Source organism: Neopsephotus bourkii, unplaced genomic scaffold (genome assembly GCF_033783945.1).
Source record: "Neopsephotus bourkii isolate Nb327-2 ecotype Australia unplaced genomic scaffold, CSIRO-AGI_Nbou_v1 NB_1663, whole genome shotgun sequence".
In the NCBI taxonomy this organism is placed as follows: Eukaryota; Metazoa; Chordata; class Aves; order Psittaciformes; family Psittacidae; genus Neopsephotus; species Neopsephotus bourkii.
In genome coordinates, this window is record NW_026902137.1 from 275,938 (window position 1) to 303,793 (window position 27,856).

General features: G+C 61.0%; 2 protein-coding genes across 4 annotated transcripts in view; one reads left to right on the plus strand and one right to left on the minus strand.

The window, feature by feature from the left end:
- The window catches only part of GSS (glutathione synthetase), a 315,783-nt gene that overhangs the window by 231,807 nt on the left and 56,120 nt on the right, over window positions 1-27,856 (minus strand). The window lies entirely within an intron of this gene.
- On the plus strand, window positions 786-25,931 carry MTCL2 (microtubule crosslinking factor 2). Of its 2 annotated transcripts, none has more exons than XM_061375463.1 (15): window positions 786-1,220; window positions 9,358-9,582; window positions 11,104-11,262; window positions 14,117-14,179; window positions 16,589-17,800; window positions 18,745-18,864; window positions 18,981-19,106; window positions 19,777-20,007; window positions 20,163-20,270; window positions 20,522-20,689; window positions 21,684-21,935; window positions 22,031-22,102; window positions 22,472-22,542; window positions 22,795-24,244; window positions 24,338-25,931. In XM_061375463.1, exons 1-15 carry the CDS (start codon window positions 1,089-1,091, stop codon window positions 24,485-24,487), a joined length of 4,539 nt encoding a protein of 1,512 aa, XP_061231447.1. In that variant the 5' UTR covers window positions 786-1,088; the 3' UTR covers window positions 24,488-25,931. The 2 variants fall into 2 exon arrangements, with proteins under 2 accessions (XP_061231447.1, XP_061231448.1); XM_061375464.1 differs by having other exon boundaries at window positions 937-1,220; window positions 18,748-18,864.

The following is a 27,856-nucleotide window of genomic DNA, read 5'->3' on the forward strand; positions in this document are numbered from 1 at the left end:
AGAGGCTCTCCCTGGGGACTTGTACTGCTGAGGACACCCTGGGGACCCCATTCCCTCTCCCGGAGCACCCTTACCCTCAGGGGTATGCCAGAAACCCTCCCCACCGCCACACCCCGGGGTGACCCCTCCTCCAGGGGTACACCGGCCATCTCCTGTCCCCAGGGATGCCTGGGTGACCCTCACCCATAGCAGCGCGCCGGGACAGCCCCGAAATGCCTGCGCTCTAAAGATGCCCGGAGGACCCCGTACCCCGGGGGTGCCTTTCCCCCGGGATGCCCCTCACCCAGGAGCGGTGCCGCCGCCTCGGCTCTGGGGCCAGCCGCGCTGTGCGGGCGGAGGGGTCGCTGTTGCCGCTGCAGCCGCGGCCGCCCTCCCCCGCTCCCCCCGCTCCGCCGCCGCCTTTTGTTCGCCGCCCGCGCTCGTCCCCGCCCGGCGGCGGGGCGGGCGGAGCCGGAGCCGGGGCCGCAGCCGCAGCGGCAGCCGGGGCCGTTCCCAGCGCAGCGCAGCGGGACATGGAGGCCGCGCCGGCAGAGCAGGGTCCCCCCGCGCCGGCCCCGCCGCCACCACCGCTCCCGGAGAGGAAGAAGAAGCCGCAGCGGGCACCATCGCCCGCTCGCCCCAAGGAGGTGCCGGGCTGGTCGCTGGCCAAGAGCCGGCGCGGCGGCGGCGGGGGGCACCCAGGCGCGGCCCCGCGGCTGGCGGCGGGGGGCGCGCACCCGCGGCGGGCGGGCGGCGGCAAGGACGGGCGGCCCGAGAAGCGGGCGGCGGCGGCAGCGGCCCGGGCCGGGTGCAAGGGGCTGGCGGGGCGCGGCGCGGCCAGGGCGAAGGGGCGGTGCCGCGGCGCGGAGACGGCGGCCACCGGGGCGAAGCGATCGGGAGCGGGGCCGGGGCCGGGGCCGGTGGCCGGGCCCAGCCTGACCGACAGCAGCTCGGAGGTGTCGGACTGCAGCGCCTCCGAGGAGGCGAAGCTGCTCTCGCTGGAGCTGGGGCTCAGCGGCAGCGATGGCGAGTCCCCGGGCAGCGCCCCGCCGCCGCCGCCCTCGGCCGGCGAGGCCTCGCCGCTGCCCGAGGAGCCCTCGGCCGCCTCCATGGCCAGCAGCCGCCTGCAGCTCAGCACCTCGCTCGCCTTCTCCGACCTCACCGAGGAGCTGCTGGACGCCGGCACCGACGGGCTGCTCCGCGAGCTGGAGGACCTGCGCTCCGAGAACGACTATCTCAAGGTGGGCACGGCGGCATCCCTGGGCAGAGGGGCGGCACAGCGTGGGTCAGCAAGGCTCAGCGTCCCTGGCATAGCATGGTTTAGCATCCCTGGGCATGGCGTGGCGAGGCACAGCATGGCATCCGAGGGCATTGCTCAGCGTGGCACAGCATCCTTGGCTATAGCATGGAGTTCTGTGGCATCCCAGGGCATGGGCCAGCATGGCTTAGTGTCTCTGGGCACAACACAGCATCCTAAGGCAAGGATCATCACAATGTGGCATCCTAGGGCATGGTTCAGCATGCACAGCATCCCTGGTAATGGCATGGCATCCCAAAGCATGGCTCAGCAAGGCACGGCATCCTTGGGCAATAGCATAGCTCAGCCTTCCATGGGGCATCACAATATAGTGCAGCATCCCTTGGCATGGCTGGGCACAGGGCACAGCTCAACTCAGCCCTGTATAGCCTGACTCAGCCTGGCATGACACTGCTGAGCATACACTGGCCTGGCTCAGTTGGGCATCACTGCATGGTATGGCTGGATGCAGGGCTTGGCATGGCTCAGCCCAGCAGAGCATCGCTGGACATGGCCTGGCATGGTATAGCTGAGTTCAGCTCAGTTCATCATGGCACAGCTGGGGGCGGCACTTCATGCTATGGATGGGCTTGTCTCAGTTTGGCATAACACGATGTAGGGCATGGTTGGATGTAGGGCATGGCTTCCCTACTCCTGGTACGGCCCAGCTGACATAGAGCAAAGCCCAGCTTAGCACTGCAGGGCCCATCTGGGCATGGTCCAGCATGGTGTGCCATGGCTGGGCACCGCTTGGCTCAGCACAGCATGGCACGGTTTGGCAGAGGGCACACACTGCCACAATGTGGGCCAGCTTAGCCTGGCATGACCCAACTGGGCATGGCAAGCCTTAGCATGGCCCCAGCTCAGCAGAGCCTGGGCTGGCACAGCTCAGCACGGCACGGCTCTTCTCCACCCAGCTTGGCACGGCACGGTTTGGCTCAGCCTGGTTTGGCATCCTGGGATGCTGCTCTGCAGGGCACTGCTCAGCTTGGTGCAGGGAGGGATGCTGCCCTTGCCCTCCCTGCCTGCTGGTGCTGCCAGACCCTGGGGACATTTTCCAACTTGCCTCTTTCCAAGGTTCCTGTGCTTCCCGGGGGCTTTTTCCGGGCATGCAGCATGGCTGCCTGGTTCAGGGGGGGCATGGTGGGTGAAGCCAGAGCAGATGGGCTGTGTGGCGACAGGGGCACAGAGCAGTTTATTCTCAGTCACACCTTGACCTGCTGCCCCTTGGCAGCGGTGTCTGCTGTGGGGTGGGCACAGACACCCACCAAGCGCTGTGTCCTGGTGGGCTGCAGGCGTTTTGCAGCCTCTGCTCTTCAGGGTGGAGCTCTGGATGAGATGTTTGTGCAGTCACCTGCTGGGGGCACACATCTCAGTGGCTGCTCTTGGGATGTCACAGGTTGGAAAGCAGGCCGGCTCTCACCGGCTGGTGCCAAAGCTTTAAATGCCTTGGGTTTATAGCTGCGAGGTGGGAGCTCGGCGTTGGGGATGCACTCAAAGATGCTCAGTCAGGCCCTCTGTCCATTAGCAAAGCCCCAGTTCACAGCTGGTGTCCCAAGTCCTGCCAGAATTAGCAGCAAGAGCTTAAGGGCTTTGATTTACTGAGAGCTGGAAAAACACAGATGAGGCTCCTTTGGTGTCCAGGAACGCGCGTGCAAACGCTCCGGTTCCAACGTGCCGAGCAACCGCTTCCTTCATTTCCACGGGATGCTCTTCCTGCAGGCTGCAGGCCAGCGGGCTGCCAGTGTTCTGCCTGCTTGAGGGGTGGCAGCTGAACCCCCCCCAGCCAGGAGCAGTGGAGAGAGTGGATATATGCACCAAGAAGTGCAGTGGGGTTGCTGGTGGCATCCCCCCTACTTGGCCATGAGTATAGAGTATATGCCATAAGTATGTGCTATGTGCACTTGCGTCTATTCCCTGAGATGAGCATCCTGCTTATGCCCATGTTGTAGGCTGTTTCTCATGACACTTGAGCAGGAGACTGCTGAGATGGTCCCTAGGCTCCAGCCGGGCACCCCCTGTGCTCCGAGGTGGAAGGTTTGCTCCATCAAGGAGTAGAAGCCTGTGTTGCATTGCAGCAGGGGGCTGCCTTGTGCCAGCTCTGCTAAGAATTAGGGTATTTATTGGGGCTTTAGGGCAGAAATCAAGCCCTAACGGAAGCAGTGAACATTACCTGCCTGGCCATGCAGCCTGGGTTGGAGAGCAGCATGCAGGGGCCCTGCAGAGATGCCCTCTGTCCCCAGCACCTCCCCTCGGCTATGGATGAATCAGGCTCCTCAGAGGTGATTTATTTCCGAGGACTCACGCAGCGAGCTGCAAATGAGTATTTTTTTCCTGTGTTCATCAGAGCCAGCTCAAACCCGGTGTGTTTTTAACGAGAAACGAGGAACTCTGGGGGCTGGGAGGGTTTTGGCAGCATTCTGGCACAGGCCAGGCGTGTGTGGTGCTACTACACCCGTGTGCTGCACGCTGGGGTTGGAGCTTCCCAGCAGAGCACATCGCAGCCCTCGGCAGCAGTGCCAGCTCACGTCGCATCCTCCCTCAGCTGCCATAATCAAACGTACATATTTTAAGCACACTTCACCCATTTCTCTCTGTAACCCAGATTTGTGCAAGGCTCTGCCTTTCTCCTCCCGCTCTGGGTGCACCGACTGGGCTCGTGTGTCCTCTTGTCCCTGTGCACCTGCTGTGACACCCCATAAATAGGTTATTTCAAGTGTTCCCCCCCAAAAAGGGCCGTTCCTCACGTGCAGGATGGCAGCCAGCAAGGAGGGGCAGCGTCTCGGGTGTCCTTGCCCCATCTCACTGTTGCTGAGCTGTGTGATGGGAGAGCAGCTCCCAGCCCTGCTCAGCGGGCTGGAAAATGTGAGATGTGATACAGCAGCAGCTGCAGAGGGACGGGCAGACAAAGAGTGGGCACGGGAGAGGGTTTGGAGCAAGGGGAGGGGATGCCTGCAAACCCTTTCCTCTCCTCTCCTTGGGAAGGTGCTCAGGAGAAAGCTGTGTAACGCTGGAAGCGCAGCCCTGCCTGCCCCCTCCTGCATCACCCGCATCCCGGGGGTTTTGGTTCGTTTCTCAGCTCCATGCAGAAACACGTAGGGTGGGTGAATGGGTGCCTTGTTTCTCCCAAGGCAGGCAGGGACCAGTGTGTGCCACCAGTGAGGGCTCTCTGGGAGCATCCCACAGTATATTCCCAGCTACACAGCCCCAGCTGGGGGTGCATGGGAGACCTGGAGGTTGTGTCAGGGCAGCCTGGTTGGCACAGGGCTGGCACAGGGTCCCAGCTCTGTTGCTGCTCACATCCTGCCTGCCCACAGGGGCAGGGACCGTGCCCGGGGGTCCCGGTGAGTGCAGGCGGAGCCGGGATGCAGGGATATGCCATGTATCACCTTCCAGCAGCCAGAGCAAGGGGGTTCGCAGGCTCTTGCCTCTTGAGGTGCTGCCCAGCACGGGCTGGGCTGCAGAGAGCCCCCGGCTGTTTGCCTCTTCATTATGGGGCAGGTGTAAAGCTGTGGGATGTGGATTTTCCCCTCGCTGACATGCTCTGTGCTGAGCAGGAGCTGTGGTGCCAGCCAGGGCAGGGCTGTGCTGCACTGGGCTCCAGCATGACATGGAGGAAGGACAGCTGATGTTTGCTGTCAGAGCTGGGCTAGAGCTGCTGTTGATGCACCTAAAGAAACCTCTGTGTGCCACAGGATGTGCCTTACCCGTCCTTCAACCCACTGCACCCCTGCATGGGCTCGGGTGAGCTGCATTTGCTGGGATCCCCTGGCTGGCAGGGACACCGCAGGCAATTACCCTTCAAAATTCCCTCTTGATTTCATTTTTCCCCTAGCAAATTCTAGCATAATTCCCTCTCCCGTCTGGTGGGGGCTCGGAGTTAATGGGAAGCTGCTGCTTTTGTCCGTGTAATCTCGGAGGAAGCTGGAGCTTGTTGCTCCTGGACAGTAATCCCCACCTTTGCACCAGGGATTTCAGGCTTTCCCTCTGCCTGCGTGGCCCCAGGCTCTGCACAAAGGCATCAGTGCAAAGCATAGAGGCAGCTTTCAACCTTGCTGTCACCACAGCTGCAGCCTGTGCTGAGGTTTGGGGTGCGGGTGGAGGGTGTGAATGCAGCCAGGGCTGGGCTCCCCGACTGCTGCCTGTCCCCCCTGCACCCCAGAGCCCGAGGCTGCCAAAGCTGAGGGTGTCTGTGCTGTCAGCAGCGCCTCAGCCACCAGCCATGGCGTTGTTTGCATCATCCTCTTGTGTATCCGTTGCTGTTTCTGCTTCTAAGAGATAGTGGATCCTGCTGAGGAGCTGCGAGTCCCCTGCGCTGCTCTGAGCATGCTGTGTTCGTGCAAGCACCTAAGCCAGCGTGTCACCCCTTGGGCAGGAGAGCTGCGGGTTTAACTCTTCTGCCACAACCCCCATGGGTCTGGTCTGTGTTTTGGGGTGTCCTGCAGGTGGGCATCAGGACATGGCTGTAGCTGTTGCCTCCTCCTGCTCTGGACCTGCACGCACGCTTGTCTGAACTGGATCCAGGCAGTTTGCATCCCATCTTGCCGCTCCTTAGCTTCCTTAATAATCTCCCCAGGGAGACACAGTGCCTCTGAGGTTTGTGCAGAGCAGGTTGAAGGGATCTTGTCTCCGGTTCCTCTCTGCAGTATAACCTGTCTCCTGCAGGCATGCAAGGTGTCTGCTTCTGCACACCCTCGTGCCCTGGGCATTGAAATGAGTCCCCCTGAGCTGCAGGTCCCCAGCATCATTCCCAAGAGGGGTGACTTGTGGTGTAAACCCGCTATGAAGGAAATCTTTGTGGCTGCAGAGATGGGGTGGGCACAGATGCTGTGGTGGGTGGTCCTGGGGGATGGAGGGGATGAGCAGCCCAGGGGTACTGGGAGGCCGTGACTCCACACACAGGTGGGCACCTTTTGTTTATGGGATGAGAGGCCAAGCCTGGCAGCCTCTTGGACAGAAGTCATTTACCTCATCCTCAGTGTTGCCCTCTCTGTTTTACCTCATCTCTGTTTCACAAGGCCAGGTTGGACACAGGGGCTTGGAGCAAGCTGCTCCAGTGGAAGGGGTCCCTGCCCATGGCAGGGGTTGGAACTGGATGAGCTTTAAGGTCCCTTCCAACCCAAACCAGTTCACGATTCACACTTGGTTTATCATTGCTATGGAGCTTCATGGTCACAATGCCACCCCTCAACTGGGGGTGTTTCTATGGGGTTCCTCCTGGCTCCTAGCTCTGCTCTCACCTTATCCAGATGGATTCTTTGCTTTGTTTTGGGGCATCACCCCCAGAAAATGTGCAGATGCAAAGGGTGAGGCTCAGTGGCTGTCACAGACCCCAAAGCCCTAGGGGAACCCCTGTGCCCCCCGTGTGCTGCCTCCAGTCACCACAGGGATGTTCTGCTGCTGCAGCTTGGCATCCTGAGCTCCCTTTCAGTTTACTGGCATTTTCTGCTCCCGATCCTAATCCAGTTACTGTGCCTTATGGCACAGCTTGCCTCCTAGGGGCAAGCTTGGGATGGGCTGTGTGGCTGCTGGGCTGCTGCCATTTGAAGAGTTTATTGCTATTATGGGGTGCATGCAAATTCCTGTAGCTTTCCCAGCCTTCCAGTGCCGACCATGCTGCAAACCCCCCAGCCCAGTCCCGGGAGAAGCAGCTCCGGGCTGTGCCGATGGGCTTTGCCCCGGCAGCAGCTCAGCTGGACGCAGCCTCATCCCAGTATAATGGTTGCTACAACCCGAGGGATAAACAAGAGGAGCTCTTGGTGCTGCAAGGCCAGGCTTCCTTCCAGCAAGGTTTGGTTGGGCTTTTTCCAAGGTCCCTGCTCCCTGCCCTGCTCGGCTGCTGCCTGGGGAAGCCACATGGCAAATGGGAACTGGTACGGTCAGCACTGGAGCAGGATGCAGACAGCCCCGGGTGCCTCTGCAATCAGATTCAAGCCACGATTCGCATGACTTTGGTGGTGAAAGGTGGTTTTCCATCAGCCTGCTGCAGAGCCACTGTGATGCATGATGCATTTTACATAGAATCACAGAGTAGTTTGAGTTGGAAGGGACCTTAAAGCTCACCCAGTTCCAACCCCAGCCACAGGCAGGGACACCTTCCACTGGAGCAGCTTGCTCAATCTTGCCCATGAAAGCTCCAAAGGAACAGATGCCTTGAGCCAGCTCCCCTGGCAGGTTTGGGTTACAAGGGTGGCGTCCTCAGGGCTGTGGCACTGCTGTATGGGGTAGGCAGTGCTGGTGATGCATCTCCATTGGTGCATCGCAATGTCACGGGGCTGTCTGGTGCTGTTCAGCCTTGGGGGATTCACCTCTGAGCTGTCCAGGGGTGGACATGCCCATAGTGATGCCCCTTCATAGGGCAGTCTCCAGCTGTCCCTGGAGCAGCCCTGGCACTCCCAGATGTCCATCTCAGTGCCTCGGGGCTGTTTGTGCCCTTCTCTTGTTCTCCAGACCCCCCAGCACGAAGCAGAGCAGCTTCAGGGGGGCAGCAGGATGCTGGTGGCCACGGTGCCGCAGCGCTCCAGCAGCCTGGACCAGAAGATAATCCGGGATTGTCTCCTTGACGTTCCTTGTTTATCACATAGTGCTTAAAGCCAACAGTGAGCGACTGTGCCTGTCCCTGCAGCTGCTGCCCCCCCTCCCATGCTCTGCTTTGCCTTCAGGGGGAATTCCTGCAGCTGGGGCTTTATCCAGCAGGATGAGTGGGCAGGGAGTGTGCCAGCGCCTGGCACAGTGCTGCTCACCCTGTCTGTAGGGCACTGTCATGGGTCAGGAGCAGCAGGGTCCTGTCCCTTCTACCTGGGGGGAATCAGGGCTGTGCATCCCCCCTGCCTGTGCTGGATCCTCATCTTGTGGCCGTGCCATGGAGCAAGGCGGCAGCAGGAGCAGGAGTGACATTTGGTAGTGATGGGGTTGTTCAGTGGTGGCTGGAAGGCAGATGTTTGATCCCTTCCCAGAAGCATGCCGGGTCCAGGGTCTTCTTGAGGAGGAGAGCAGCCAGAGCTTTGCTTGGAGGATGGTCACAGGGATGTGAGAAGAGCTTTGGGCAGTGCGGCCTGTGTGGGTCCCAGGAACAGGAGTCCTTGAGCATCCCCAGTGGCCACTGCCCCTTGCCGGATGGGGAGGTGGCACTGGGGCTGCAACTGATGCAGGGTTCCTGCAGGTCTGGAGGAGGCTTTGGGTCACTGTTGGTGCCTGCAGGATGTCAGCCCTGGCCCTGCTGTGACAGTGAGACTGCAGCTCCGTGCTAGAGACTCTGCTGGCTTAGGAGGGGTTTGTCACCATGAGAGCTGATGCAGCTGGGAAGGGGTGGACCAGGGGACCCAGCCCAGTGGTTGCTGCTTGGTGGCAACATGAGGGACAACCTCTGGTTCCAGGCGCTGGCAGCATCTCGCCGTGTCCCTGCATTGCCTCCCTGTCCTTGCCTGCCATCTCCTCCTCCTCTCGCCTGCCTCCCTGACACATCTTTTCCAAAGACATCCCATATTCTCCGTGCCGCGGCTGCTGCCTGTGCTGCTCCTGCAGCTCCTCTCCCTCCCCCATCTTCCTCTTTCTTTCACCACCAATGCACCAAGGCACCCGTGTTGGCTGTTCCCTGTCGTGGCTGGGTCACCAGCGGGTGATGGTGCCCACCTGGCTCTGAGCCCTGTTCCTGCAAGGATAGGGCTTGACTGGAGAGGGACTCTTCATCAGGGGCTGTAGCGATAGGACAGGGGGCAGTGGGTTCAAACTGACACAGGAGAAGTTCAGGTTAGATCTAAGGAAGAAGCTCTTCCCTGTGAGGGTGCGGAGGTGCTGGCACAGGGTGCCCAGAGAAGTGGTAAATGCCCTATCCCTGGCAGTGTTCAAGGCCAGGTTGGTTGCCTGTGAAAGAGGGCTGGATCTGGATGACCTTAAGGTCCTTTCCAACCCAAACCAGTTTGGAATTCTGCGATTTTATGATTCTGTGAGCCAAGGGGTTGAAGGTATGTGAAGAGTTTGTTGGCTGGAGGAGAACAGAGGAGCCATGGTGTCCCCACCACGCAAAAAACAGGGGAGAGCATCTGCGCGTTCTGTCCCCTCTAACGCACATCTCCGCACAGGATGAGGTCGAGGAGCTGCGCGCAGAGATGCTGGAGATGAGGGATGTCTACATGGAGGAGGACGTGTACCAGCTGCAGGAGCTCCGTCAGCAGCTGGACCAGGCCAGCAAGACCTGCCGCATCCTGCAGTACCGGCTGCGCAAGGCGGAGCGGCGCAGCCTGCGCGTGGCACAGACCGGGCAGGTGGATGGAGAGCTCATCCACAGCCTCGAGCAGGACGTCAAGGTGAGGCTGCACAGTCCCCATGGCACACAGGGTGGGTTTAGGTGAGGTGTGGGCACCGTGGCTGGTGCAGCACAATGGCATGGCAGCAGGTATGCAGGGAGTGCCATGGATTGTGCTGCTTATTGGGCTGTCAGTGGGGGCATCATGATTCCCCGCTCATGGAGTTGATATGGGAAGTGGGGAGCAGTGCTTGCAGCTCACAGGTGGGGAGTGTTTGGGGGGGTCCTGGGGTGGAGAGGGACAGCATTGCCCAAGGATGGCGGTCTTGCAGTGCCGTATGTGAGGTTCATCCTGTGCAGGCTGGAGCTGTGTGTCCCAGGACTGAGCTCCCTTATCCTGCATCGATGGGGACAGGATGGGGCCACTGCCATGAGCTGGAGCATCACAGATGTGCAGAGAGGGAGCATGGGGACCAGGACCCTGGGGACATGGGGCTGCTCCTCTCAGCCACCAGGGAACCCTTGCAGAGCCCCAGGCATGGTGGCAGGCCGGGCTGGGGCAGGGACAAGGGGACTTCTGCAGGGTGACGTTGCTCTGCCCCACCAGCGCTGGCCTTGAGGAGCTGCTGGTGCCAGTGAGTGTTTGCTGAGGGCTCTTGCTGCCAGGAGCAGGGTGCGATGGGAGCTCGGGCGGGACGGGAGCAGCTCCAGGAGTAGCTTTGATTCCAGAGCAGAAAACAGCCAGTCCTGGAGCTGAGGCACGCCCCAAGCATGGGGTTGTGAACCTGCCTTGTGCTGCTGGGGCCCAATCCCCTCCCAGGCTGCCCAGCAGCCCCCAGCTTGGGTGCTGCTGCCTGAAACATCCCCCTCCAGCTACTCCTGTCATGGAAAGAAAAGCACAGCCCATCCCTGGGGGAATGGGAGCCTGACCCCATGGCCTGGGCCGCCCCATCTGCCTCCATAGCCCCGGTACCCCAGGCAGGCAGGGGACCAGGGGCACTGGGGATGATTTTCCCTTCCTTCAGATGCAGAAGTGAATGCTCTGTGCTGTTAAGCTCCCTTTATGTCAGGGGCTGCTCCCTTGCAGGAATCTGGAGAGGGGGCTCTGAGTCTGTGCCCAGGATGGATGGATGGAGCCACCCTTCACCCGGGCAGCTGCTGTTTGTTCTGTAATGTGATGCAGCAGCTCTCCTTTCTCCCTGCCAGCACAGCTGCTGCCTGCAGTGAGTGGCTGCTGCCTACTCTGATGCTGCCTGCCTGCTTTCCCAGCCTTGTGGCAGCAATTCCAGTCTCACAGTGTGGGAAAACAGTATAACAAGGCAATGAGTATCCTGTTAGGGCTAGGGAAGATGGGGTTTGGCCAGGGGATGGGGAGTGGGGCAGCCTAACGGTTGGGGAATGGGGACAGCAGTCACAGCAGGCAGTGGAGGGGACACACACAGGAGCCATGGTGTCACCCAGCCCAGTGGCTGCTCCAGAGGGTCTCAGTAACAGCCTCCTATGAGGCCTGTGGTGCCCAGGTGCTGCGGTCCCAGCTCCGTGTGCACCGTACCAGGCTGTGACAGCCCCATTGTGTCCCCAGGTGGCCAAGGACGTGTCCGTGCGGCTCCACAATGAGCTGGAGGCGGTGGAGAAGAAGAGGATCCGGCTGGAGGAGGAGAATGAGGACCTGCGCCAGCGGCTCATCGAGACCGAGCTGGCCAAGCAGGTGGTGCAGAACGAGATGGACAAGCTCCGAGAGGTGAGGGGACATGGGGGGCACTGGGAGGCGTCCCCAGGGCACTGCCCATAGCAGGTGTCTGCTCTGTGGGATCTCATCCCTGCTCCCATCGCTGAAACCCAAACCCTGCTGCAGATGCTGGGAAACCGGAGCAGTGCCTGCTCTGTGTGAGACGTGCTTCAGCCCTCCCCAGGGTATGGGGTAGCTCTGCCCTGTGCTGGGGGTCTATGGGATATGCCCCCTGCGCTAGAGCCACTTACATGTCCTCAGCCACTTGCTCAGACTGGCCAAAGCTCTGCACCATGTGTGGAGGTCGCTCTGTCCCTGGCACAGTGCCTGGTGGTGGCCGTATCCTGACCACATGCTGCTGGTTCCAGTGCGGCTGAGCCATGAGGCTGCATGGCTGTGATGTCCCGGGGGTGTCCCAGCAGTACTGTAGAGCTGGGTGGGTGCACGATCCCATCCGTGTCCTGGGAAGCCGTGTGCCCAAAGCACAGATCCAGGCCACCCCATGCTGTGCCAGGTTTGGGAACAGTTCCCGGCCAGGAGCGATATCATCAGGAAAGGCATCCCCGTGACAGCGCGTACTTGTGATCCACCACAGCACTGGTAACCCACTTCCCTACTGCCCGGGATGCCTTTGGTCCCTCGGGAGCCTCGGGAAGCATCATCGCTGGCTGAGCCATCAGAGCAGTGTGAGAGATGTGCTGAGGCAGAGCTCTGGCCCTGCTCCCGCCGAGGACAGGGACACGATGCAGAGAGAGCTCCCTCTGCCCCCAGCCGTGCCTCCTGTGTGGCAGAGCAGGGAACCAGCACAAGGCTTGGGATCTGTGGGGCTGGCTGTGGCCAGTCACAGAACCACAGCCTGCTTTGTGTTGTAAAGGACATCCAGTTCCAACGCCTGCCACGGGCAGGGACCCCTTCCACTGGAGCAGCTTGCTCCAAGCCCCTGTGTCCAACCTGGCCTTGAACACTGCCAGGGATGGGGCAGCCACAGCTTCTCTGGGCACCCTGTGCCAGCGCCTCAGCACCCTCACAGGGAAGAGCTTCTGCCTAAGAGCTCAGCTCAGTCTCCCCTCGGGCAGGTTCAAGCCATTCCCCTTGCCCTGTCCCTACAGGCCCCTGTCCAAAGCCCCTCTCCAGGTTTCTTGTAGCCCCTTTAGGTACTGGAGGAGTGTTATATGGTCTTCCTGAGCTGAATAATGCTGGGGCCAGCTCCTGGCAAGCCACAGGACCCAGCCGTGGTAATGCCATCCCCTCTGCAGCCACTTTCTATCAGTGTCACAGAACAGCATCACCCCGATGGAGTGTCTCATCCCTCCCCTGTGCAGGCTGCGCTAACAGGCATGAAATGGGTTTCCCTGCAGCCAGCACAGGCTGAATAACAAATGGCAGCAGCAGGAGCTGGGCTGGAGGATTCTTGTGCTTGAAAACCAGGCAGAGACAATGGTTGTGTGGTCAGTGCAGGGAGCTCCGAGTGCCAGCTCCTACCCTGCCCTGGCAGAAGAGCGTGGGACAGGATACAGCCCCTCTGCGGCGCTCAAAGGGATGCTGCTGGCGGGAGGACACCCAGCCCAGCTCAGAGCCCAGCTCCAATGGCGTGTCCCCAGGCGAGCAAGGGCATGGGGTTACTCAGGGAGCACTCAGAGTGCTAATGAGACAAATGAGTGAGCTCAGAGCCCTCCTCCACCTCCTCCCTGCTGCTGCAGGGCACAGAGCACGGCAGAGCTTGTTAGCAGCGAGGCAGGGCTGAGAGGAGGCTGCGCAGGGCTGGGCTCACCCCTCAGGGCTCAGTGTGTCTCCTTTCCAAGAGGTTTCTCCCATAAGTGGATAATTGTCGGGATGGGCAGATTATCCCAAAAGTGCCTGTGCTGTGCCCCTCCATGGCATGTGCTGGGGGGCAGGAGAAAAGTGGGACTGGTCCAGGTACCTCGTGCCACATTGAATTTGGTCACAGCGAGATCCAGGGGCACAGCCAGCCCGTGGGATGCACCCGAGGTGGAGCAGTGACAGCAGCATCTGCCCCAGGGTGCTGTGCTGGGGCCGGGCAGTGCCTGGTGCACATGAGGGATGCGACGTGGCACAGGCAGCCCCCGGGAGAGGCCCTGCAGCAGCCCCAGAGATGGTCGTGGCCTTAATAGGAAAGCTGGAGCCCGGCACCTTGGCACGGGCAGCATTTCACATTTCAGCTGCATTTCCCAGCTGCTTGCTTTGGCTGCTGGGCCCCAGCGCCCGCTTGGCAGTAGGTCCAGGGCGGCTGCACCGATGGGCTGGTGCTCACGGGGGCTGTGTGGATGTTCTTGAGGGGTTTTCCCCAGCTTCCCTCCCCACATAACTGGCCCTGCTCCGGGCACATGGATTTTCCCCCTTTCCGGTCTCCTTTATTGCTCTGTTTGGCCTCCCCATCCCCCAGCTGTCCTGGAGATTGTCCCTTGTGTCCCCAGAGACCCCGAGGGCAGAGTCAGCATCCCCCTGCTGAGCAGCCCTCCCTATAACAGTGACCAGGACTTGTGCCTTGCTTGGGGAAGAGGCTGCTCCCACACTGGGATGCCCCAGAGCTGTCGCTTGGCCTGGGGGTTGGATTCCCTGCTCCATCCAGCTCCGAAGGGACCATGACTCAGCCTCTCCACGGCTCATTTCCTGCTCATTCCTGCTCGCTCCCAGCGCGCCTGCCTGCAGGGGGAATTTCTGGCCAAACCTCATGAGATCATGCTGCTTGTCAGCCCAGCTTCTCCCTCAGCAAACAGCCTCAGCCCGCTGGGGCTCTGGTGTGTTCCTGGGGTTCACAGCACTGATACCCATCCACAGTGGGTCTGTCTGTGCGTGCTGGGGTGCAGAGCCATCGCTCCAGGTAACAGCTCTCTTCTCCCTGCAGAATTCCCTGAAGAAGCGGGGGTCTCGCTCCATCGGGAAGGCTGAGAAGAAACCATCAGTGCAGGTATCAGTGCAGGGTGTCCCACCAGCACCCCATGTCATGGTGCCAGTGGAGCCCAGATGTAAAGCTGGGCATGACAGCACCATCCCCTCCCATGCAGGGATTCCCTCCCTTTCAGAGCCCCTGCATATGGGAGGGATTGACTCCTGGGCCATCCTGCTCCATCTTCACCTGCTCCTTCATCTCATTTATCAATGGAGCACCAGTGGCTGTGGCTTTAACCCTTTCCATGGGTCAGGACTGCAGGAAGGAGCTGAAGGACTTTGGCTTTTCCATTGCAGAGCTGCTCCTGCTCTTGGGTTGCAGCTATTGCATCCTGGGTCCCTCCTACCCCATGGGATGTGAGGAGCTGAGGGTCCCCATGGGACAGGCTGGTGGCCGCATTGTCCCTGCCCTGCCAGGGTGCTGGGGGGATTTGGGCTGCAGCAGGATTTCAGCTGTCACTTGCTGTTGGGATGAGCTGCTGTGAGTCACTAATGCTGTTACCGGGGGTCGGAGGGGCAGAGCTGCTGCTGCGGGAATAGAAACACAAGTGTTTTAATGCTGCAAAAATCCTCTTGCAAAGGCAAAAGACCTGGAAGGTTGATTGTGGGGAGTGGATCTGTGCCCCCAAAGCCAGGGTAGGGAGGGAGACCCTGTAAAGCCACCCCTGCTGCTCACATGTTGTGGTGGGGACCCCGGGCACCCCAAGGGTTCAGCATTGCACAGCCCACTCTGTGTAGCCACGGGACAGGGATCCCCGGGCTCTCAGAGACTTCCCCCTATGGTCTTTTATTTATCATCTCCTTTTAACTCCGTCCTTGAGAGCCCTTTCAGGCCAGATGCTGGTCCCAGAGTCCTGCCCCATGTCCCCAGAGCAGCTTTGCAGCTACACCCAAACCAAGGGGTCCCTCTATCACCCCCCTTCCTGAGACTGAAATACAGCCCCTCCTCTCCTCTATCCCAGAACAAACCCAGGGCTGGGCTGCAGTAAACCCCCCTCTGCTTCCCACATCCCCATGGAGCCAAGACCCCTCAGCCTGGGGATGCGGGGCTGGATCCCAGCTCTGCAATGGGATGGATGCTCCAGGAAGGAGCCAGTGCTGGAAAGCAAATCCTGAGCTTCCCCAGGTTCAAATGCCCCTTAATGTGTTCCCCTGAATGCTCCCTCTCCCTGTGGCCCCACGGGCACAGATGCTTGTGACTCAGTGGTGGTTTCCTGGGCCCCTTTCCTGCCCGAGTGAGAGTGGCCACAGGGTGAGCACTGGTGCTTACTGGAAATGGAGCTGTGAGGGGACACAGACGCAGTGCTGAGGTCTGCCCTGACCCCAGGAGCACTCGAGGTGGCTCTGGGGACGTGTGTGTCCCCCCAGCGATGTCAGGGGGCAGCGGGACACACCGGCTGCTGCTTTCCCCCCCCCCCCGGATAAACAGGAACTGAGGTCATGTCTGCCCGCACTGCCCCCCCCATCTTTGCAGCTCCGGGGGGGGCACAGCTTTAATGCGCCTTAGAGCGGCTGCGCCTGCATGTGTGAGCGTGGAAGAGCAGCAGGGAGGCTCCTGTGGCCATCTGGGGACGAAACCAGCACCCCGAATACATGGGACAGCCACCCCCATCTCCATGGGCTCAATATGAGCAGCCTGGGAAGTTGGTGGGGAAAAAACAGCTGTGGGGCTTGGGGAGTGAGCACAGGCATGGCTGGGGTTCAGGAGCACCCAAAGAGGGGGACATCTTATTTGTGCCAGCCAAGGAAACAGGAAAGGGGATGAGCTCAGCCAGGCAGAGGGACAATGGGCACCAGCACCCCCCTGAGCTCCAGTGGGTGCTGTGGGGTGAGGGTCACAGCCCCACAGGTCCCATCTCGCAGGGACTGAGCTCAGAGCATGGGGGTGACCCCACGGCAAGGGAAGCCATGAGCTGGGCATCAGGAAATACTGGTCCTCCATCCGGAAGGGTTTCCAGAGTAGAGGAGCAGTGTGCCTGGGCAGGCAGCCCAGAGCCGGGCTCCTGCCTTCAGAAAAGCACACGGAAGCAAAGGGGCTGGGGAAGGGACCGGGAGCTGCTGCCGGGGGTTTCTGTCCCCTGGTGGCAGCAAGGACAGATGGTGGGTGAGGAGTGGGACTTTGGGAGGATTCCAGCCAAAACTGGTGCTTCTCCACCCCGGGATGGAGCGTTTGGGGCTCGGTGGGAGGAACAGAGCCCTGGCAGGGGTTGCAGCAGCAGCAGGGGCTGGAGGCTCGGCTCTCCTTACCCAGGCATCTTGCTCTGTCTCCGTGCTCCCCCTGAAAGCCTCCAGGATGGATCTCAAAGTTGTTTCCTCTCCACAAACAGGGGCGGCAGCTTCCCGGGGTGGGAGGGTGGCAGGGGCTCGCTCAGAGCCACCGTGGCCCCAGGAGCACCCTTTAACACCCGCACCCTCTCGGTCCCCCCAGGAGGACAGCGCAGACCTCAAGTGCCAGCTGCATTTTGCCAAGGAGGAGTCGGCCCTGATGTGCAAGAAGCTGACCAAGCTGGCCAAGGAGAACGACGGCATGAAGGAGGAGCTGCTGAAGTACAGGTCCCTGTACGGGGACCTCGACAGCTCCCTCTCGGTGGAGGAGCTGGCTGACTCCCCCCACTCCCGGGAGGCCGAGCTGAAGGTCCACCTCAAGCTGGTGGAGGAGGAAGCCAACATCCTCAGCCGCAGGATAGTGGAGCTGGAGGTGGAGAACCGCGGGCTGCGGGCGGAGATGGACGACATGAAGGGCCAGGGGGACAGGGAGCTGCCGGCGCAGGACGCGCGGTTCCTGGCGGGCATCGCGGGCTGCGGGGACACGGGGGACACGGTGGCGGAGCTGCGCCGGCACCTGCAGTTCGTGGAGGAGGAGGCCGAGCTGCTGAGGCGCTCGCTGCTGGAGCTGGAGGAGCAGAACAAGCTGCTCCTGAGCGAGCTGAGCAAGTACAAGTCGGAGCACGACCTGGACGTGACGCTGTCGGAGGACAGCTGCTCGGTGGTCAGCGAGCCCTCGCAGGAGGAGCTGGCCACGGCCAAGGTGCAGATCAGTGAGCTGAGCGGCAAGGTGAAGAAGCTGCAGTACGAGAACCGCGTCCTGCTCTCCAACCTGCAGCGCTGCGACCTCGCCTCCTGCCAGACCACCCGGCCCATGCTGGAGACGGACGCTGAGGCCGGTGACTCGGCGCAGTGCATCCCCACCACCAGCTGGAGGGACGGCAGCGAAGCCGATGTGCTCAGTGGTGGGAAGGTGCCCGATGGTCCAGCCAAGCTGCTCAAGCCCAAGGATTTGGAGACCTTGGTGGGCATCCGGGACCAAGCGGTGCTTGTCAGCAAAGCGATCAACATCTTGATTTCGGATGCCAACGGCTTCACCTCTGGGCTGAAGGCTTGCTTGGACAACGAGTGTGTTGGGGGGCTGCTGGGCGAGGCGGTGGGCAGCGGAGGTGAGGGCCCCAGCGATGCCAAGCTGATGAATGTGCTGCTCATGCGGCTGGGGGTGCTCCAGCAGGACCTGGGCTGCTTCGTGAGGAAGGTGGAGCACCTCACTGGCAGCCCCAAGGAGCACACGGACTCTTTGAGCTTCTCCGGCCCCAGCAGCCACGACACCACCAAAGAGGGGCTGCAGAAGGAGCATGCCTCCGACTTCCAGGTACGGGCTTCTTGCCGCATCCCCCTCCGCTTTATTTGCCGCCCCGTTTCCTCCTGCTTTAATGGAGCAAACTCCAACCCCCAGTGTAACCTCCTGCCTCTCCAGAGCGAAACCCAAACTAACACCTCACTGCATGCCGGGGGCACCGGGGACAAGGTAGGACTCTGCTCCAACAGAGTGTGCCCAGGGCAGGACAGGGTGGGCGTCCCAGCACATCCCCGCATGGGCTAGTTGTGCTCTGCCCATGGCCAGGGGCTCTTGGGTGTAGTCTCACCTTAGCAGGGGCTGATGTTTTGGCTGCTCTCTCCCAGCTCAGCCCAGCATCCCCTTTGCTTACTGGTTATGAGCCTCAGTAACAGCCGCCCAAATTGTGGGGACCCTGTCTGCAAGAAGCCTCAGTTCCCAGTGGTACCCAGGCAGGGTAATTTGGAGAGCAAAGGCTCCAGGACAGATCCACATCCAATGGAGAGTACCTTTGAAGCAATGGGGAGCAGCTTTGCTTTGTCTTCACCCCTCTTTCCAGGGGGTCCCTCATGGCAGGGACCAGGAATGTCCACGGTGGTTGGGGTTGTGGGCCCAAGCCTGTTTCTGGAGCACACTCGCTTGTTCAGAGTCCTATTTTTCTGCATGTGGTCCCACCAGCCCCAGGTCCCAGTCTCCCCCAGTCACTGCATGGCACCATAACTGGTGTTTGCACATTTTTTCCCTCTTTCTCTCTTTTTTCCCCCTTTTCCCCAAACAATCCAGGCCACGTGTCTCCTCATCCTGTGTTTCCTTTTGGTTTCCGCCTTGTCTCCCGCCATGGTGATGAAGCTCCTTCTCCTCCTCATCCTTTTTGTCGTCTTGTAGTTCTTTACTGTTTCGGAGACCCATTGTTTTGTTTTCTGGCTTTGTTTTCTTCCCGCTCTTTTGGTTTGTTCTCATTAACTTGCCCACGCATGCAGCAGCCTGATTTTAGGGACGCCGACCCTTACCGCATGCCCCACGCCAAGGACACGGACCCCACACAGCCCCGGAGCTACAGGACCTGCCGGCCTGAGGAGAATGACTCCTACGCCACCGAGGTAAGAGCCGCGTCCCCCCTTGGCCAGCAGGGATGGGGACGGGGCTGTCCCTCTAGAGAGCTGGGGACACAGGGAGGCCAGGCCACCGTCCACATCCCCTCTGCGGGCCATTGCAGATAAAGGAGCTGCAGCTGGTGCTGTCGGAGGCCAACGAGAGCCTGCGGGGGCTGCAGGAGCAGCTCTCCCAGGAGAGGCAGCTGAGGAAGGACGAGGTGGACAACTTCTCACAGAAGATCTGCCAGGTGAGTAGGCAGCAGCCCCAGTACCTGGGAGACAGGGATCCCTGCTCCCATGGCCGTGGACACCTCCAGCCCCAGGCTGATAATCCACCTTAGGGCATGGGTGTCGCATGGATGTCACCCAGGGCTGCACAGAGCACAGTATCCCAACTGGTTTGTGTTGGAAGGGTCCTTATGGCTCATCCAGCTCAAACCCCTGCCACAGGCAGGGACCCCTTCCACTGGAGCAGCTTGCTCCAAGCCCCTGTGTCCAACCTGGCCTTGAACACTGCCAGGGATGGGGCAGCCACAGCTTCTCTGGGCACCCTGTGCCAGCGCCTCAGCACCCTCACAGGGAAGAGCTTCTGCCTAAGAGCTCAGCTCAGTCTCCCCTCTGGCAGGTTAAAGCCATTCCCCTTGGCCTGTCCCTACAGGCCCTTCTCATCACCCAATACCCCCAAGTCCTTTTCAGAGGCTTTTCCATCCCATCTTCAAGGGGCACAGGGTCTGTGCACACTCCTTCTTGCACATGGCCATGCAGCTTCCACCCATGCCAGTGCCTCGGTGTTCCTGCTGTCCCCAGCATGCTGCCAGGGCAATGCAGCTCCCCAGGGGTGTTAGATATGAGGCTGGCACCAGGCTCAGCCCACACTGCTGTGCCAGCCCCTGTCTCAGAGCCCACGTCTCTCTGCAGCTGAAGGAGGACCACCAGAAAGCGCTGCTGCGGCGCGAGTTTGAGCTGCAGAGCCTGAACCTGCAGAGGCGTCTGGAGCAGAAGTTCTGGAGCCAGGAGAAGAACCTGCTGGTGCAGGAGTCACAGCAGTTCAGGCAGAGCTTCCTCCTGCTCTTCATGAAGCTCAAGTGGTTCCTCAAGCGCTGGCGCCAGGGCAAGATGGTGCACAGCGAGGGCGAGGACTTTTTGGAGGTACTGTGGGCTGAGGGGCTCCCACCTTGGCTGCTGTGGAGGGGTGACCACGCTGCTGGGCATCCCTCCTGGGCACGTGTCCCACCCAGAGCTGGTTGATGTCCCCATCCCATGCTGTGGGTCCCCTCATCACCCCAGCCATGGTGTCCCCACAGGTGAACAGCATGAAGGAGCTGTACCTGCTGCTGGAGGAGGAGGAGCTCGCCCCACAGCAGCAGGCAGACAACAAGATGTGCACTGGGGATGCCTGGACCCCCAGCACGGTGAGCAGGGTCCCCATGAAGGGGTAGGATCAGCCCCCATTGAGGCTGTGGGCATGGGCGGGCTGCTCCTCTCAGGTGCATGGCTGGGAGGGGATGCTGCCCGCTGGCATGGCACCCCAGGGGTGGTCCCGTGCCCTGGTGGCACCCGCTGTCCCTCACCCCGGGGCTGGTGTGAAGAGAAAGCAGCTCCAAACGGGGTCCCACCTCATTGGGCAGCCCCAGCTCCCTCTGATGCCCTTATCCCTCTGCAGCCCAACGAGTGCATCAAGACACTGGCGGAAATGAAGGGGACCCTGCAGGAGCTGTGCACAGAGCTGCGGGAGGAGCGGCGCGGGGCCAGTGAGCTCCAGCAGCAGTTCACCAAGGCCAAGGCTGCCTGGGAGATGGAGCGCGCCGAGCTCAAGTGCCACATCGCCCAGGTGGGAGCCCCGGGCACCCCCCTTTGCTGGGGGAGCCGGGGGGTGCCTGTGTGCCAAGCGCTGGCGTCTGGGCAGGGCTGGGAAGAGGGTGGCACTGTGGGAATCTCAATTAGCAGCCGCTCCGGCAGGCGAGTTTCTATGGCAACGGGGCTGGCAGGAAAACCTGACTGGAGCAGCAGAAGATGCTCTTTATTCATCACTGGGTTTGTGTGGGGCCGGTGGGACGGTGCCGGGGCTCAGTGTCCCTCCCCAGGGAGCAGCATCAGAGCCCTCCTGTTTTCCTGTGTCATGGTGCAGGTCAGAGCTCTGCACCCCCATGGCTGCTGCAAGGGAGATCTATGGTAGGGGGTTGGAACTGGATGATCCTAAGGTTCTTTGCAACCCAAACCATTCTGTGGTTCTATGGCAGAGGCTAGGGAAGGAGGTGGAGGGAGAGCAGCCTCAGCACTGGGGGAATCTCCTGCTGCAGAAGCTGTCCCGTCAGTCCCCCAGCTTTGCCCTCACAGTGATGAGTGTCTTTGCTCCCTCACACTGCTGGCAGCAGCCCATGGCCATACATCAGCTCCGCTCCCCAGCACCTTCCAGGCGGGATTTCTCCAGGCAGAGCTCAGTGATGAGCGCAATTCCCCTCTCCCAACCCTAAAAGAGCAGAGCTGCCACAGTGGCAGCCCCCCAGGTCCTTCCTGGCTGCCAGCAGCAGCAGCAGCATCCTTGGGGTCCGCTCTACCAGCCCCTCTCCAGGAGCTGGGTCCAGCAGGCAGGGCTGCAGGCAGGGCACAGCCGAGCAGGCAGCACATTCAGTCCATGTCCCACTGGGTGACCGTCTGCCAGCCCGTCTGGCAGGACATGGCTGCAAGCCAGGGCTGCACAGCCTTGGGGACACCATTATTGACTTGGGCAGCATGGGATCTGCACTGGGAACCCATGGCCTTGCCCCTGTGCTGCGGATGTCCAGCACCATGGGTCCCCCACAGCCACCACCATGTCCCTGCAGCTGGAGTCCAAGGCAGGCAAAGGGATCACAGAGCGTGCGCTGCCGGATTGGAAGGTGGCGTTGAAGAGGGAGCGCGAGGAGCACCAGCATCTCCTAGCCGAGTCCTACAGCGCTGTCATGGACCTCACCAAGCAGCTGCAGATCAGCGAGAAGAACTGGAACCAGGAGAAGGTGGAGCTGCTGGCCCGCTTCAAGGAGGAGCAGCAGCAGGCAGAGCAGCAAGCGAAGGACCTGCAGAACAAAATCAACCAGGTATGGTGTGTCCCTATCATGAATGTGTCTTCTGGCCTCTGCTGTTTGCCCAGAGGGCCACATTGCACATGTTGAGTGACCAACACATTCTCTAGTTGCAGAAAGGAACCAACCCATGGGCATTGAAGCACTCTGAAATGGAGAAGCACAGCAGCAACTGGAAAGAGGTGGGCAAGAGAGATTGGAGGGCTCTCGCAATGCTTATTGTGCTGAAGTGTATGTTTAGATATGGTTAAGTGTATGGTTAGATGGGAGGACATGTGGACCCCAAATAACACCCCCAGGAACACCAAATGAAGGGGAAACACCAGGGACTGGGGGGAATAAGAGGGTGGGGAGCATGGCTGAACATCAAGGGTTATAAAGAGTTGATTTATAATAGATGTGGCACAGTGGAATGGGATGCCAGGCCTGGGCGCATGGGGAAAGGTGGTAGTGCTGGAGAGGAGCAGGGTGCAGCAGTCCCTGCTCCAGCCCATTTGTGTACATTGGTCCTGTGCCTGCTGACACCAGAGCTTGCTTCTGTGTCCTCCCAGGCTCTCAATGAAAAAATCACAGACAAAGAGACAATCTCTGAAGCAGAAGCCAAGGGAACCAACCTCAAAAGGTAAGGGAGCTGGTGCCTGCATGCTCCCTGGGGCACGCAGGGGGCTGCATGGGGCTGTCACTGGGCTTGGCAGCCCCAGCAGCCGGGGGAGATGCAGCTGTGGGACAGGGTTGTCCTGGAGGCCAACGGCTCCGTGAGGAGTTGGACTGGGTGCTCAGGGGAGACCCATTCTGGGGAAAGCAGGGTGCCTCCAGCAGCCCCCCAGCCCACTGCCCTGTCCCCTTGTGAGCTCTCTCCTCCCTCCTCCCACAGGACCAAGTCTGTTTCCTCCATGTCAGAGTTTGAAAGCTTGCTCGACTGTTCTCCCTACCTCCCTGGAAAGACCACGCCAGGCCTGGGCGACCACTCCCGGGCCAAAAAGGCATCTGCAGCTGCCCAGCTGCTTCCCAACGGCATCCGGGACAGCGCCGGCCTTCCTCCCTCCCGCTGTACGTATGTGAACATCGAGCAACCTGCCCCCGACAGCCTGGCCAAGGAGAAGCTGGGCATCTCCTCCTGGGACTACTCGTGGGCACACAGCCTCTCTGCGCACAACCCAGCCCAGAAGCAGATGCAGAGGAGCTACACAGCACCTGACAAGACGGGGATCCGCATCTACTACAGCCCGCCGGTGGTGCGGCGGCTGGAGGCGCCGCTGGTGCACAACAAGGAGGGCAAGATCATGATTGAACCTGGCTTCTTGTTCACCATGGCCAAGCCGAAGGAGCCGGAGGAGTCGGCCAGCGCTGAGAGCACCTACAGCCAGTGGCTCTGCAACTTCTCCAAGCAGCAGCGGGAGCTGCTGGACGCTGGCACAGTGGAGAGCGCGGTGCCACCAGTGCCCCGCTTCCCCCCATCACTGCACGACCTGGAGATCTCCGGCAACATGAGCGATGACATGAAGGAGATCACCAACTGCGTGCGGCAGGCCATCCGCTCCAGCTCCCTGGAGAGGAAGGTGAAGAGCACCTCGAGCCAGACAGTGGGGCTGGCCCACGTGGGGACACAGACCATCCAGATGGTGAGCATCGGGCTGCAGACCGACCTGCCGCGCGGCAGCAGCATGCACAGCAAGAGCTGGTCCCCGCGCAGCTCCTCCCTCGTGTCCGTGCGCAGCAAGCAGATCTCCTCCTCCCTGGACAAGGTGCACTCCAGGATCGAGCGGCCGTGCTGCTCCCCGAAATACGGCTCTCCAAAGCTCCAGAGGAGGTCCTCCTCCAAGCTGGATGCGTCTAAGGACAGGAGCCTCTGGAACCTGCACCAGAGCAAGCAGAACGGCTCTGCCTGGGCCCGCTCCACCACCACCCGCGACAGCCCCGTCCTCAGCAACATCAACGATGGCTTGTCCAGTTTGTTCAGCGTGGTGGAGCACGCGGGCAGCACCGAGTCCATCTGGAAGCCGGGCTGCCCTGAGAGCAGCCGGGCCAAGCCCGAAGCACCCAAGTACGGCCTCGTGCAGGAGTTCTTCAGGAACGTGTGCGGGCGGGCGCAGAGCCCCACTGCCCCCCCGGAGAAGAAGGAGACCCCAGGGGAGGAGGGCAGCAAGAGAGCCGAGCACCCCGGCCCGGCCCCCCACCACCCGGCAGAGAGCATCTCCCGCGGCTTGAACAAGAAGGTGCTCAAGCAGAGCAGCTGCGAGGACCCCAAACCCTCGTCCCCCGGGCAGGGGGGTAAGGACGCAGCCCTGCGGGACCCCGACCTCATCTCGGCCATAGCCAGCGAGGTAACGAGGCTGGGTGCCCCCCGGGCTGCCCCACCGTGGCGGGGGACAGGGTGCCTGGCCCCTCTAACCCCCCTGTGCCGTCTGTCTTTGCAGGACATGGCGTGTGACTGCAGCTCCCAGTCCCTCACCTCCTGCTTTGCCCGGCCATCCCGCTCTGCGGTCCGCCATTCCCCATCCAAGTGCAAACTGCACCCTGCGGACCCCCCCAGGGCGGAGGAGAAGCTGGGGGCCTCGAGTGAGTGAGGCCGGGGGCCGGAGGCCGCAGTGTGCCTGCTATCCATGCTCCAGCCGGGACAGCGCCTGCGCTGACGCCCTGCGGGGCCCTGCTCGGGAGCGGTGTGGGCACATCTGTCTCCTGACTGTCCCCTCGCCTCTGGGGACGCTTGGGAAGCAGATGTGGAGCCAGAGGCAGAGGCTGCCGGTAGCCCTTGGGGTGCATGGTGACATCCACCGTGGTGGCTGCTTCACCTCCCGTCTGCGTGAGACGCGCTCCCATGGCACTGCTGCCAGCACTGGGGGGGTCCTCAATGGTGCTGATCCCTCTGGGAACATCAGCTGAGACCCCACCATGCCGAGGGCTCGTTGGGGCCTGGAAAGGGGAGAGCAGCCAGGGGGGCTGCTTGTGTAAATAGGGCAGGGCTGGGGGGAAGCACGGTGGGGACCCTGGATGGATGCAGCAGATGGGGGCACGATGCCGTGTTGGCCCTGCAGCTGCTGCCAGTGCTGCCCACCCTGCGGGAGCTCCAGCGCATCCCTGCCAGCCCCCATTGCAGTGCGGTTGCATCAGCCTGGACCGCACGTGCTTCCCGGGCAGGAAGGAGGCGGGGAAGGTCCCTGCGGTCACCCAGGCTGGGCTGGGCTGGGCTGGATGCGGGGCCCTCCCTGGCCACCCTTCTGCTCTGGGGGGGCTGCTGAGGTCCTGCAGTGCCGGGAAGGGCCCGGGTGTCCCCCTGGATCATCCGGATGCAGATGGGGTGTCTGGGTGCACAGTGCAGGGAGATGCAGCGTGTGCCTCTGTGCGTGCACACTGATGTGTGTGTATCTCCTGCCACCTCCACGAGGGGCCACGGCTGTGGTGCCCCCCTGCACTGCACCCACCCCCCTGCCTGGGGCCACCTGTAGTTATTTGCTCCTCCAAGTGCTGAATATCCATACTTCTCTTTCTTTATTTCCTTTCTTTTTCTCTTCCCCTCCCCTTTGGCTCTGCCCAACTCCAGACAGCCTGCAATGTAAAACCAAGTGCATTTTACAGACACCGAATGGAGCTGCCTGGGACGTGCACCAATTGCATTAAGAGATTGTGGGGTGGGAGCTGTGCGTGGTCCCCGGTCACCACCAGCAAAAGCCTTACCTGGGGAGGGAGGGGGCAGCAGCCACGGCCCCCCATGGCAGTGCAGAGCTCACAGAGCAGCCCCGGGAGAGGACAGCAATCCTGGAGGCAGCTCCCTGACCTATTTCCAAGCTGCTGCCAAGGCCAGGCAGGGATTCAGGGAGCTGGAGCTGCCTGTAGGTGCCTCCAGGGGCTCAGTGCAGTGCTCTAGGGCTCTGTACCCTGCTCTAGGGCTCAGTGCATTGCTCTGGGGCTCTGTACCCTGCTCTAGGGCTCTGTACACTGCTCTAGGGCTCAGTGCATTGCTCTGGGGCTCCATACACAGCTCTAGGGCTCTGTACACAGCTCTAGGGCTCTGTACACTGCTCTAGGGCTCTGTACACTGCTCTAAGACTCAATGCATTGCTCTAGGGCAGGGTGCATTGCTCTGGGGCTCTGTACACTGCTCTAGGGCTCGGTGCATTGCCCTAGTGCACTGTACACAGCTCCAGGGCCTCTGCCCATTGCTGTCATCTTGCAGCCTGGCCTCAGAGCCACTGCTGCAGCTGCTGCCCCTCCTGCTCCGGCCCCACAGCAGCATCACTGCCAGCTCACAGCCTCTGCAAGCATCCCCGGGCCGGCCGCTCACTGCCTGTGTCTCTGGGCACACCAGCATCAGCCAGGGCCAGCAGGCCCAGCACCGGTGGCCTTTAGCTCCTTGGGGCACCTGGCCAGCCCCTGGGGGACCCCCAGCTGTGGGACACATGGGGCAGGCGCTGCCCACCCTCACCAGCAGCATTCCTGCCATGGAAGTGGGGTTCCTGCACTGCCACGGGCAACCTGCTGTACATAGATCCTTTTGGGGTGGTTTTTAGCATTTTCATTGGTAACAGGGGGTTTGGTTTGGTTTGGTTTGTTGGTTTTTTTTAAAGACTCTCTACTTTCGGAATGTGGTTTCTCATTTTTACAACTGCCTTTGAATGATTTGTAATATTGGTCGCTTCTGTCTGACTCTGTAAATAGTGGTGCTGGTGTCTGCGGGGTGGGGGCTGAGCTCATGCTGGTGATGGGGCTGCAGAAGCAATGGGGAGGGTTTGCTGGAGGTGGAGAGCTGGCTGGTGCTGCCCCAGCCCTCAGCCTCCGCCCTGTCCCCCTGCACCAGTGTGAAGCCCAAGCTGCTTTGGGCAAAGCCGCGCTTGCCCCTGCCCTGTCCTGCTTCCTCTCGCCACGGTCGCATGAAGGGCACCTCCTGCCCCGATGACAGGCCCCTGTCCCCCTGACCCATGCTTGTCGTGTGATGAATAAAGGCCCTGCAACCCCTCAGCCCTGCCCTTGGTGCTGCCTTCCCCTGCTGCAGGGACAGGGGTGCCTGTCCTGCATGGGGCACTGGTGCTGCTGGGTGGGGAGGGGAGGGGGGGCTGTGGCACCCATGGGTGGGGAGATGGAGGATCACAGAATCACAGAACAGTTTGGGTTGGAAGGGACCTTCAGCGCTCACCCAGCTCCAACCCCCTGCAATGAGCATAGGGACATCTTCAGCTAGATCAGAGTGCCCAGAACCACATCCAGCCTGGCCTGGGATGGCTGCAGGGATGGGGCATCCCCCACCCCTCTGGGCCGCCTGTGCCAGGGTTTTACCACCCTCATTGTACAAAATCTCTTCCTCACATCCAGCCTGAATCTCCCTCTTTTAGTTTGAAACCATCACCCCTCAGCCTGTCACTGAGGGACAGGACCTAGACCCTGTCAGCTGCCCAGCCACACACTGTATCCCATCCTCTCCTCACCCACCCATCTCCCCAGCACCATCCCTGTGTGCTGACCCCAATTGGTCTCTGTCATCACCTATGGGCCCTCCATGGCCTCCTCACCAGGGCTGTCGCCACACCACTTGGCTCTGCGTTGTTCTTGTGATGCTGGTGTAGGTCATGCCTCCCCTATCATGTCCCATCCTGCCCAGCAGCTCACCTCATCCTGCACAGGGACCCCACATCCCCTTGCCCATCTTCATCCGCTTCCACTTCCCATTGTCCCCCATCCTTCCTTATGCCTCAGTACTGCCCACTATTTTCCTGCTCTTCCTTATTCTCCACTTCTATCTGCCCAGTCCTTGTCCTCCTCCAGCCTCTTTTCTTTATTGTCCCCCACTTCCCACCATATTCCACACCTCTCTTCTCCTCCATCTCATACCTCTTCCTCCACCTCAGTCTCTCCTTCCTGTGAACCTCCACCTCCCATTGTTACCCCTCCTTTTTCATGCTCTTTCACCTCTTGCCCTGTCCCTCCTCATACTTGACCTCTGG